At 41.4% G+C, this 13,380-nt stretch overlaps 1 protein-coding gene across 2 annotated transcripts in view; it reads right to left on the reverse strand.

Annotated features, from left to right (window-relative positions):
• Rbm46 (RNA binding motif protein 46) overlaps positions 1–13,091 on the reverse strand; it is a 45,206-nt gene extending 32,115 nt beyond the window's left edge. For both annotated transcript variants that reach the window (XM_060378492.1, XM_060378491.1), the window contains exons 1-3: positions 12,978–13,091; positions 1,207–1,316; positions 933–1,094 (exon numbers count right to left, since the gene is read on the reverse strand). In XM_060378492.1, the coding sequence (XP_060234475.1) occupies positions 933–1,094; positions 1,207–1,291 (247 nt within the window). In that variant the 5' untranslated portion in view covers positions 1,292–1,316; positions 12,978–13,091. The remainder of the gene's footprint in view (positions 1–932; positions 1,095–1,206; positions 1,317–12,977) is intronic.
• Between the last annotated feature and the right edge of the window lie 289 nt (positions 13,092–13,380).

Here is a 13,380-nt window from a genome sequence, read left to right on the forward strand (position 1 = left end):
TATGATATGGAGAGGATAGAAGCTCCACAAGGACCAAATATATCTGGGCACAGGGGTCTTTTTGAGACTGATACTTCACGAAGGACCATGTATGGATATGACCTAGAACCTCTGCTCGGACGTAGCCCATGGTAGCTCAGTAACCAATTGGTTTTCCCTAGTAAGGGGAACAGGGACTGTCTCTGACATCAACTCAGTGGCTGGCTCTTTGACCTCCCCTACCCAAGGGAGGAACAGTCTTGCTAGGCCACAGAGGAGGACTTTGCAGCCAGTCCTGAAGATACCTGATAAAACAGGATCAGATGAAAGGGGGGGGGGTCCTCCCCAATCAGTGGACTTGGAAAGGGGCAGGGAGGAGATGAGGGAGGGAGGGTGGGGATTGGGAGGGAATGAGGGAGTGGGATACAGCTGGGATACAGAGTTAATAAAATGTAACTAATAATAAAAAAATAAAAAATAAAATACCTAAAAATTTTTTTAATTAAAAAAAGAGAAAACTAGAAGATGGGTTCCTGTTTGCCTGACTTGAAGCAGATAGAGGAGAGCAGTAGCAAGTAATGCAACAACTGCGGAAACTGGAAGCCAGAATCTCTGGTCACTCTGAGTCTCAGCAAAGGAAACGCATTGTTAGAGTGTAAGATACACTGTCTACCTGAAACTTGTACAAATACTATGCCTCTAAGCACTGCTCCTTCAGATTCTTCCCCAAATGACTTGTCTTTAACACCTTGGGTACACTCCCCCTTCCTGACACCCTGAAAATTGATTTATTTCTCAGTCCAAACCAAGTTCTTTCTCAATCACTTCTTAAAGAAGAGCAAGTTTTAAACAAATGTATAATCTCTTCAAAATCACAAGTCATGACTGAGACAGGTTGGGATGCTCGTGGGGACACACACCTCATGTAAATGACACATATAAGCAGACCCCACCTGGAGGAGGACCGCCAAACTTCCTCTGCCCGTTTTCTTGGACCATGTTGTAGCCAGTCTTCTCCATGAGAGCCAGCAGCGCAGCTTCGTTCTGCGTGCCGGTCCGCACTTTGCTGCACCCATTTGCCCCATCGGCGCTTTCTTCGTTCATGGCGGCAACTCCTAAAACAAAGTCAAATAATGGTAAGTTCGTGCACAGCTCCGGAGCCTGGGAGCATTTCTTTGGATGGCACAGAGCCAAGGATAGTTGCAGTTGACAAGTATGAGGACTAACCTTCGCTACTCCCTTCAAGGTCTGCCAAAGCAGTTTCCAGCTTCCCCACAGTAGAGACTGGAAAACTGTTTCTCAAGATACTCATCAATTAAGCAGCACCTTTAGATAATCTGAGTAGGAGAAAGGGAGGCAAAGGAGAAAGAAATAAGAAAGAATGAGAAATCAAAACTGAGTTAGCTAAAAAGAAAGCAACAAAATAGGAAAATATACTTTCATCAGTGAATCCATGATCACTGCCAATCTACAAAGCCAGAGTTTTAAATCATTCTGTCATGTAGGCCATATGAATTCTGTCATATGAATTTCTGTGACTACAAACATCACACTTGTCAGATACACATGACCTGATGCCTATATAGTTCACTTTCTCAGCAATCTTCAAGAGCTTCAACGGTTTCCAGAAACAAACTTTCATGTCTGCCCATTTGTATATACCAGAAGTTACCAGATAGCAAACAAACACATATAACCACCAGTCATCTGAGAAGAAACCTGATATCCAAGTAGCATCAACTTATTAGTTGGGTGGCTCAGAACTAAAGCAAAAGAGACATAGTCTTTCTTCAGCATCCTATATAAAATGTGTGGATGTGTGTGTTCATGTGTCAAGGTTGAGTGTGCTCATGCACATATGTGCACATAGAGACCACTAATCAACCTTGGGTGTGATTCCTCAGGTGCCGGAATCACAAGAACATGCCATCGTGTCCAGTTTTTTTGTTTTTTGTTTTATTTTTTAACTTGGAGCAAACTTAGGTCCTCACACTAAAATGACAAGTACTTTTCCAACTGAGTTATCTCCCTATCCCTGGATTTTAATTTTTAAAATGAACTTAATTACTATATTTTCTAATGATCAACACTAGGGTTTTCTCTCTCACATAGTATTATTATACATAATTACAAAACAAATTAAATTCATATTATAGACAGTATACTATGAAAAATATTTTGGCTGCAAATATACTCTTCCTAACTATAAAATGGAAACCAGGCCCTGTGTAGCACTGTTAGAAGTACATTTTGTTCATAGCCATACCACATCTTGTGTAATGTTAGAAGCTAAGCAGAGTTGTGCCTGGTTAGTATTTTAGGATGGAAGAAGTAAATTTTCAAGCCAGTACCTTAATTTTAGCCTCTCTTTCTATACAATTTTGACAACTTATTTCTTTACACATTATTCATTTAAACATCCCAATATAAGTTCTCACAATACTGCTTTTTTAAGGTTGACTAACACAGCATATGTAAAAGGGTACTAAAAATTTCCATATGGAACAAGTAAGTGCCTCGATAAATATGAGAATGACCTACACTTTAATTTTTCAGTTGTTTATATTGTTGACATAAGCCACACTGTTCTTTTCAGGAAAAACTTTCATCTCTCAAAGGTGATGTAGGTGTGACACAACAAATACAAATTCAGACTGACTACAAGCACTGATGCACGGGTTCACGGTGGGTTCTGTAGAGAATGGGAGTGGAGAGGATGCCATCAGTTTGCTCTAGACCAGCAGTTCTCAGCCTGTGGGTGGCATCAGATATACTGTATATCAGATATTCACATTACAATTCCTAACAGTAGCAAAATTATAGTTACAAAGTAGCAACCAACCCATTTTATGGTTGGGTCACTACACCATGAAGATCTGTATTAAAGGGTCACAGCAATAAGAAGGTTGAGAACCACTGCTCTACAGCAAGGCAGAATGTCACCACAGCTCTCAACTGGTGCTTCAGAGCTAAGCATGGCTCTGGAGTGAGATGGCTTGGGTTCATAACCTCTCTTTTCCTCACTATCTATAAAGTAAACTATTAGTTATATTGCACACCTCAATTTTTTCAAGTGTAATATGCTGATAAGACTGTTTATTAGTAGGACAAACATTTGATAAAGAATAAAAGAAAATGTTTGACAAATAAACCAGATGACTAAGTAAAAGCATTAGAACTTTTTTAATCTTAAAACAATTATTCAGAAACACTAATTGTATACATATATTGGAATGTTTCATGTCAACTTTTAAGTATATGCAAACAACTATAGAAACTAGTTATTTAATTTCTCTGTACAATAGCTGGCTTCAAAACAAAGCTGCAATGCAAGCTACAAGCCAGTGAAGAATAGGAAGAGATTTGTATTAGCAGGTTTATTATAAATACAAAGACATTAATAAGTATCATCTCTAATCTCTACAAGTAATAAAAGCTACACACCTTTTTAAGACAAAATTATTTCCAACTAAGAAACAAAGAAAGAAACCCGGGGGGGGGGGGGGGAACTATCCTATTCAAGATCCCAGAGCCAAGTAGTGGTATAAAAAGAATTCAAAACCAAGTCACCTTGATCTCATATGCTTACCCTTGCCAAAATCATTCTCACATACAGTATCTTCATTTATTTGTGTACTGAGTAGATTCACTGAGTACCAACTGTGTCCCTTATTTCTGAGATACAACAGCAAATTAACACCAAAAACTCTTGACCCTTATATCCTAGTACAGAAAACAAATACCTATTAATAAGTTATATATACTATATAAGAAGGACACTACCAGGCTGGACAGGTCTAATAATACCTGTGGGTGGTGAATCCTTTGGGGGTTGAATGATCCTTTCACAGGGGTTGCCTAAGACTACTGAAAAGAACAGGCCTACATTACAATTCATAACAGTATCCAAATTAAAGAGTTATGAAGTAGCAACAAAAACAATTCTATAGTTGGGGTCACCACACATGAGGAACTGTATAAACTGTAAAGGGCTGCAACATTAGGGAGGCGGAGAACCACTGATCTAGAAATACTGAGGAGACAAACCTCTGGACACTGTCAAGAATTACGGACATTACTGTCTGGGCACACCTTTGAGAGAACAAGTGAGAAGAGAAGGGAGCTCTCTGTGCAGTAACGACTGCTAAGGTACATTTGCCTTTTAAGCTAGGTAACTTCAACTGTTTTAATGTGGAATTAAATGAGACGCACTGAGAATTGTGAGCACAGAAATAATTTTATCCAGTCTTACAGATGGAGGATTTAGTTCAGTGCACAAGGCCCTAGGTTCTATCCCCAGCATTACAAAAACAATTTTTTAAAATATCTAAAAATATTTAAAAAGCTTTAAAGAAGTAAGAGACTGATAAGAAGGCTACTACAATGCAGGTGGAATGATGGTGAGAGAGATCACAGTCTGAGGTGCACTGTGTTAAGACTCAGTCTCATTTAAAGGCACCTCATACAGAATTTTCTGACTTCAGAGGACAAGAGTCAAACTGAGGATAACAACAAACTTTGAGCCTGAGCAATGAGAAGAGTGGAAGGCTGAACAGATTTTATGGCTGTATATAGGTCAGTTTTGAACATTCTAAATTTGAGTATCTATTAAATGATTAACCCAAATTCATACAAGGTCTAGCAAATGCCTAGAGGACAAATACGAGACCCTAGGAGAAGTATGGGTCACGTTCAATGATAATTTCTGTGCATCATGTAAAAATGGAAAGATCTTCTCAACTCCAGAAAACTGTTACCATGAGGAAATGTGTCTCTCCCACTGTGGTGGGCGGTGTTGACTATCAGCCTGTCAGAATCTAGAGTAACCTGACAGCTTCTGATGTGCATCTGGGAAGTTAGCCTGGATGTTACCTGACAAGGAACCCCATCTCAACTGTAAGCAGAAGCATTCCCTCACAGATGGATCCTGGACCATATAAAGTAGGAAAAATGAGCTGAGATGTTAGCGGACGGATCCCTCTCTTCTCTGTTTCCTGACTATGTATGCAATGGGACCAAGCACTTCTAACTGCTACCTCCTTGACTTTCCCTGAAATGATGGACTACTGTATCACTGCAATGTGAAGCAAATAACTCTCCCTTACACTGATTTTGCCAGCATATTTTATTACAGCAACAGGGAAAGAACAAAGATACCCAGTAATAGCAAATGTACCAATTCTTTAAATGAAGCCAGAAATTTAGAGATTTTTTTCATGTGAAATTTAAAAACTTGTCTATTAATTATAAAAAACATTAATAAACCTTTATAGGCCAAAGGAACAGCAGATTTCCTATGGCTCAATCTCTGAGCTGTCAACACTTTCCCTAGTACCTACAGGGAATCAAACATTTCTTGAAGAACCCAACAAAACCTTTAGAGAAAAATTAACAAACCTTCACTGTTGACAGTTTAATACTTTAAACTAAAAACTTTTTATAGGGTTATTTTACAATTTTTATTAAAAACAAAATATATGTTTAAGCTTAAAGACAGAATTGCCCAAATATACAAAGATATACACAGATTCAATGATCACTGTATTATAAAAGCAACAACATACAAAATAACTATCAACAGATTACACAAACAAGGTTAAGAGTCATCATATGACCTCAGAACGGCATGTTGACTAGCAATCAAAGAATGTCGTGCCTGGAGCTGGAGACATGCTCCTTGGTTAGGGGCACTTGTTTGTCTTCCAGTGAACACAGGTTCGAGTCTCAGCACCTATATGGTGACTCACAGCCATCTATAACTACAGTTACAGATCAGATGCTTTCTTCTGACCTCTGTGAGTATGCATGTAATGCACATACATACGTACATACATATATTCACACAGACAAAACAGACACAAAATAAATGACATTTTTAAATGTCATGCCTCTGTGTGTACTAAATATAGAAAAACTTCAAAGAATACTCTAGAATACAATGTATTCACAACAATACCAATTTTAAATGTAGGGTTTTTAGATAAGCATGCGTATATTCACAGATTCTTACATGAGCATATAAAAATTATGGGGCAATTTACAAGAAACTTTAAAAAATTGCCATCACTTGTGAAAATATACCTTTCCTACTCACTTCTCTGTGTATTCTTTTATAAGAGCCCCATCAGACAGGTTTTGTTTATATTCCTATGCTTGCTTTGTTTTGTCTTGAGACAGGATCTTGCTACCTCTGCAACAAAGGTTTGCCTTCAGCTCACAGCAATCCTCCCAAGTGCTGGCATTACAGGCCTAGCTCATCCTATTGTTCCTTAAAGCAAACTCCAATTCATGTAGAAAGCCACAGTGGACCTCTCCTAATCTGGCTGAGTCTCTGCCGCACCCCCAAACTGCATTTGCTATGTGCCCCGAAAATTCTGTATTCATTTGTGACTCAACTGTGCCACACTCTCATCCATTAGCCCTCATGTTCACTGATCCCAGCTTTCCTTACTTCCTTCAACCTTCTATTAATTCTCGCCAAGACACAGCTCCCAGTTCTAAATTAGGTATCCCTTAGTACCTGCTTTTACGCAGAACCCACCTCCGAGTGCTGTGGTGGCCAATCTCCTTCTCCACCTGTGCACCATACCTCCCTCCCTCAGCTCCCACCAGACTTTTAAGGTATAGTCTTCATTTTCCCGTCACCACACAGCACCCTGACACCATGCATATTCAAAAGAGAAACTGCACAGACAATTCGATTCCACTGACCCACCAGTCTGTTTCTATGCCAGTGCCAAGCAGTTTTTATTGCTGTTGTTCTGTAGTACAGCTTGAGATCAGGGATGGAGGTAGCTCCAGAAGATCTTTTATTGTACAAGATTGTTTTAGGAATTCTTGATTTTTTGTTTTTCCATATGAAATTGAGAATTGTTCTAAAGCCAAAACCATACAGTGGAAAAAAAGAAAGCATCTTCAACAAATGGTGCTGATGTAACTGGATGTATACATGTAGAAAAATGCAAATAGATACATATTTATCACCATGTACAAAATTAAAGTCCAAGTGGATCAAAGCCCTCAACATAAAACCAGACAAACTAAGCCTGTTAGAAGAAAAACTGGGAAAGAGCCTTGAACTCATTGGCATAGGAGAAAACTTCCTGAACCAGCAACACAGGCTCTAAGATCAACAATCACTAATGGGATCCTTATCAAAAATCAGTGTTTGGGTTTATATCTGGGTCTTCAATTCCATTGATCCACCAGTTGGTTTCTATGCCAGTATCACGCAGTTTTTCCTACTGTTGCTCTATAGTACAGCTTGAGATCAGGGATGGAGATACCTCCAGTATATCTTTTATTGCAGAGGACTGTTTTAGAAATTCTGGGTTTCTTGTTATTACATATAAAGTTTGAATTTTTCATTCAAGGTCTGTAAAAAAATTGTGTTAGTAATTTGATGGGAATTGCAATAAATCTGTAGATTGCTTTTGATAAGATGGTCATTTTTACTATGTTAATCCTGCCAAGCCATGAGCATGGGAGATCTTTCCATCTTCTGATATCTTCTTCTAATTCTTTCTTCAGAGATTGGAAGTTTTTTTCATACCAGTCTTTGACTTGCTTGGTTAGGGTTACACCAAGGTACTTTATGTCATTCGTGGCTATTGTGAAGGGTGTTGTTTCCCTATTTCTTTCTCAGCCCTTTTGTCTTTTGTATACAGGAGGACTACTGATTTTTTTGAGTTAATTTTGTATCTGGCCACTTTGCTGAAGGTGTTTATCAGTTGTAGGAATTCCCTGGTAGAGTTTTTGGGGTCACTCACATATACTAGCATATCATCTGCAAATAGTGATAATTTGACTTCTTCCTTTCTGTTTTGTATCCCCTTGATCTCCTTCAACTGTCTTATTGCTCTAGCAAGGACTTCCAGAACTATGTTGAAGAGATATGGAGAGAGTGGGCAGAACTATGTTGAAGAGATATGGAGAGAGTGGGCAACCTTGTCTTGTCCCTGATTTCAGTGGGATTGCTTTAAATTTCTCTCCGTTCAGTTTGATGTTGGCTATAGGCTTGTTGTATATTGCCTTTACAATGCTTAGGAATGTGCCTGTATCCCTGATCTCCCCAAGACTTTAAACATGAATGGGTGTTGGGTTTTATCAAATGATTTTTCAGCATCTAAGGAGATTGTCATGTGGTTTTTTCTTTATGTTTGTGAAAGATGCCAAAACCATACAATGGAAAAAAGGTAGCATCTTTAACAAATGGTGTTGGTCTAACTGGATGTCTACATGTAGAAAAATGCAAATAGATCCATACTTATCACCCTGCACAAAACTAAAGTCCAGGTGGATCAAAGACCTCAATATAAAACCAGACACACTAAATCAGTTAGAAGAAAAAGTGGGGAAGAGCCTTGAACTCATTGGCACAGGAGACAACTTCCTGAACAAAACACCAACAGCACAGGCTGTAAGAGCAACAATCAATAAATGGAACCTCATGAAACAGAAAAGCTTCTGTAAAGCAAAGGACACTGTAGTCAGAACAAAACAACTGCCTACAGATTGGGAAAGGATCTTCACCAACCCAATATCTGACAGAGGGCTAATATCCAGAATATATAAAGAACTAAAGAATTTAAACACCAACAAATAAGTACACCAATTTAAAAAAATGGGGTACAGAGCTAAACAAAGAATTTTTAATAGAGGAATATCTAATGGCAGAAAAACACTTAAAGAAATGCTCCTTAGTCTTCAGAACATCCTTAGTCTTCAGAAAAATGCAAATCAAAACCACCATGAGATTTCACCTTACACCCATCAGAACATATCAAAACTCAAGTGACAACACATGCTGCAGAGGATGTGGAGAAGAGGGAACCCTTCCCCATTGCTGGTGGGAATGTAAACTTGTACAACCACTTTGGAAATTAATCTGGCACTTTCTCAGACAATTAGGAATAGTGCTACCTCAAGATCCAGCTATACCACTCCTAGGCATATATCCAAAAGATGCTCAAGTCTACAACAAGGACATCTGCTCAACCATGTTCATAGCAGCTCTATTCATAATAGTCAGAACTTGGAAACAACCCAGATGTCCTTCAGTTGAGGAATGGATACAGAAATTGTGGTACATTTACACAATGGAATACTAGCCAGCTATTAAACACAAGGAAATCATGAAATTTGCAGGCAAATGGTGGGATCTAGAAAAGTTCATCTTGTGTGAGGTATCCCAGAAGCAGAAAGACACACATGGTGTGTACCTATAAGTGGATATCAGTCATATAATATAGGATAAACATACTAAAATCTATATTCTGAAAGAAGCTAAACAAGTATGACCTTAGGGACTTTGCTCAGTCCTCACTCGGAGAGCAAATAGGATAGACATCTGAAGCGGGAGAAAATAAGGAACAGGACAGGAGCCTACCACAGAGGGCCTCTGAAAGACTCTACCCAGAAAGGTATCAAAGCAGATGCTGAGACTCATAGCCAAACTTTGGGCAGAATGCAGGGAATCCTATGAAAGAAGGAGACAGAAAGACCTGGAGGAGACAGGAGCTCCACAAGGAGAACAGAACCAAAAAATCTCAGTTCAGGGGTATTTGCAAAGACCAATACTCCAACCAAGGACCATGCACAGAGATAACCTAGACCTCTTGCTCAGATATAGGCCATGGCAGCTCAGCCTCTAATTAGGTACCCTAGTAAGGGGAACAAGAGCTGTCTCTGATATGAACTCAGTGGCTGGCTCATTGATCACCTCCCCCTGGGGGGGAGTGCAGCTATACCAGGCCACAGAGGAGGACAATGCAGCTAGTCATGATGAGACCTGATAGGCTAGGGTCAGATGGAAGGGGAGGAGGTCCTCCCCTATCAGTGTATTGGAGAGGACATGAGAAGCGAAGAGGGATGGAGAGAGGATTGGGAGGGAACAAGAGAGGAGACCACAGCTGGGATACAAAGTAAATAAAGTGTAATAAAAAGTGTCATAATCAAAACATAAAACATATATATAATAAAATAAAAACACTGAGACAAACTCCTTGAGGCAGAGAACAGTAGGTATCTGCCTATGCAAATGTTCTCTCACTTTAAACATTTTTACCTACTTGCATCTCATCCATGAAGCTGTCTACTCCGCCTATTCTCCTTAAGACATTACTTTTTATATTTAAAAAATAGGCTAGGAAAACAGTGGAATCAGAAAAATGTTTGAACCTGAGTTCCATCTCTAGAATCCATGTTAAAAAAAAATGAGGTAGATTTTTGGGGTTCGCAAACCAAACAGCATCAGTTACCAATCAAAGAAGAAACCCAGACTCAAAATAAAAAAAGGAAACAGTGGTCACTGCCTGAGGAAACACACAAAAAGCACCTAGCATCCACTTGTCCAAAGAGAATCAGAAAACATCTTTAAAATCTCCCAGTCTGGACAGATCTGGTGGCACGTAACTTTAATCCCAGCACTCTGCAGGCAGAGGCAAGAAGACCTCTGTGACTATGAAGGCAGTTTGGTCTACCTGGGAGCTTCAGGCCAGCCAGGAATACATAGTGAGACCCCGTCTCCAAAATTAAATAAATAAAATTAAATTAAAGAGCAAACAAAAACTTCAAAAACCTAAAACACAAAAAGCCCCCTAGTCTGTGCAGTGATTAAAAACCTAAGTTTGCAGTATCTTACCCAACACTGTTCTATCATGACACAGAATATCCACCCATGAATAGTCACTTTTAAATGTCTATGTGCAAATTCTGCAACGGAGGAAGCTTGCTACTTAGCCCAGGCTGCCCTTCAACTGCCTCAGCCTCTGAAGTGCTGAGACTGTTTATATAGTAAAACAACATTTTAAAGGCTCAACTATAGCTAAAAGCTCTTCTCTTCCTCCTTTTCTTGTTTTGGAACAGTAGACACCGTCTCATTTCTGCTTATTTTAAGGTTCTTTAACTTAACCAGAAAGTAGGGATGAGTTATCACAAAAAAAAAAAAAGAAAAAAACAAACAGAAAAAGATCTGGAACCTGTATTCGTTCTAAATGTGTGCCCTTCTCTATAATTCAGTGATAAATGTTATGTGACTTCAATATGGCCTGTGACTCCAGCTGCCAGCAATGACGACTATGGGCTCCCAAGGCAACTGTGCTCCTGTGCACATATTCTACATCTTTTCAGACTTGGACTGCCTTTCCAAGGAATGCAGCAATGAAAACAGTAAGTACAACAAAATTTTTGAAAACATACAGGAAAAAATTATTTGTCTAAAAACTTTGTTCTATTCGTATTCTAACTCAAACTGAAACTTCATCTTCTGTACTATCACAAAAAGTTCTCAGATTATAAAAGGAAACATTACATAAAGTTTAAGACTTTAAAACTTTATGTAGTTTAACAATTTAAGACACACAACCCCTTTCTACAAAGTACATCATATCTATGTGGTTCCCTGTATCTCCTTAGTTCAGGTGTTACTGAGCATGGTATGCCAATCCGTGAGTGCTGCTTAATGGAGATTTTGAACAACATTTATTTTAATGAGACAGGGTCTTACAGGCCACATGTCTGAAAGATAAAAAGTGTGGTCCTATATATCTAAAACAATTTCTAAATACAAGTTCAGAGAAGGATTAGTTCAATTTCATTTCAAACTTTTTTCTATTAATGAGTCAGAGCGTGTTTAATTGCAAAAGTTAAATATAATGCTTAAAAGTTTTAGTAATAGGTATTTCATCATGTAGAAACAGTTAAATTTAAGATGAAAAAAAGAAGAACTATTTCGAAAAAGCACTTGGGACCATGATATGCAGTGGGTTAAGGCACTTGCCACTCAAGCCTGAAAACTTGAGTTCCACCTCTGGAACCTACCAGGGAGAGGAATCAACTCCTCAGAGTTGTCCTCTGACTTTTACTCAGGCCCCTGTACTCTCTCACATATGTACAATTTGTTTCAAATCATTGTAAACAAATTTTACATATTAACTCAAATGCTATGTGCTCTTTGAATTTGTATCTACAAATGCTCATCCAAACTAAATACACTACCTATCCTTAGTCTTCTATGTCATTTGAAATCTTAACAATCTGAACACAGAAATCACATTTTCCCTCTTGCCAACCATCAGATACTAAAATAACAAACACTCAGCATTAAATTTTTACAGAGATTACTTATTGGCAATCCTTTCTTAAAGTCCAAGTTTCCCACCAACAAAAAAACACCACTGAACACTTACGCCTTAACTTCAGCCACACACTATATACTTGCGACATGTTCTTGGTATAAATAATCCTTACCTTATAAGGTTGCTTGAATTTTACATGTGTTGTCATATAGTTTGGGCATTAACGTTAGTGTCCAAGACTTTGATATGAAAATTAGCATTTAAAATATTCTGCCCACAGAAAACAAGGCCCTGTCGGTATCGGGCGGATACAGCGCTAACAACAACCTTCACACCCCCGGCGGCACACACGTAGCAGTTATTGAGGCACTGGGTTAAACACGTACGCGTGGAAACGGATCTACCTAGCACAGCTGGGGACACCGGATTCCGAAGTTTCTGGGACAAGCCGCCTCGTCTACGCCACCCTCCCGGTCTAAACTAAACCTGGGGGGCGAAATGGGGCGGAGCGCCAGGAGCCACCCAGTGCCGTCGGGTGCCCTCGGCGAGCTTAGCGGGAGGCGGCCCACCCCTGCGGAGGCCGCAGCCCGGGCGGCGGCGCGGTCCTCCCACACCCGGGGCCGCGCTGCGGTGCGTTAGCGGGCGCGGCGGGCAGTTGGCTCCCGCAGCCACTCACGCAGGGGCGCCGCCGCCGCCCGGGCTGGGTCCCGCTGGGGCGGAGGCGCTCCGGGCGGGCGCGACGGCGGCGGGAGGCCGGCGTCGGCGGCCGGGAGCCCGGGGCCGCGGTGGACGGGGCGGCCGCGCAGGCCAGCCCGCGGCCGCGCCCGACGGTGGCGCCGGCGAGCCGAGCGCGAGGCGGCCCGACGGCGGCCGTTGGCAGCGGTTTGCCGGTCACCCCCGCAGCTCCCGCCCCCGCCTCACCCCGTCGGGTCTTCTAGGGCCAGACCTAAACTCTCTGGACCAACGAGCGAGCGCAAACCGCCGCCGCCGGAGCTTTGGAGCCGCGCTTCGGGGGGCGGAAGCGGTGGCCGGAGCAGTCGCCGCGGGGCGGGGCGGGGCCGGGCCGGGAGGGGCGGGGCCGGCGGGGCTCGTGCGGTCCTCGCGCCTCCGCGCCTCGGGCTCGGCGTGCGCCTCAGCCGAGCGGGCTTCAAGAGGCGGGCCCCGCTCCCTTGCCGCGACCAATCAGCGGCCGCTCCGAGGGGCGAGGGGGCGGGATTCCCTAGAAGGCGCCTGCGACAGGAGGGAGGGGGTTGGAGTGGCGGGCTCGCTGGCCAATCGGGGACGAGGAAAGCAAATCTGTCCCCTCCCCTCCCCGGAGCGTGGG

The sequence above is a fragment of the Meriones unguiculatus genome, chromosome 2 (assembly GCF_030254825.1).
Source record: "Meriones unguiculatus strain TT.TT164.6M chromosome 2, Bangor_MerUng_6.1, whole genome shotgun sequence".
In the NCBI taxonomy this organism is placed as follows: domain Eukaryota; kingdom Metazoa; phylum Chordata; class Mammalia; order Rodentia; family Muridae; genus Meriones; species Meriones unguiculatus.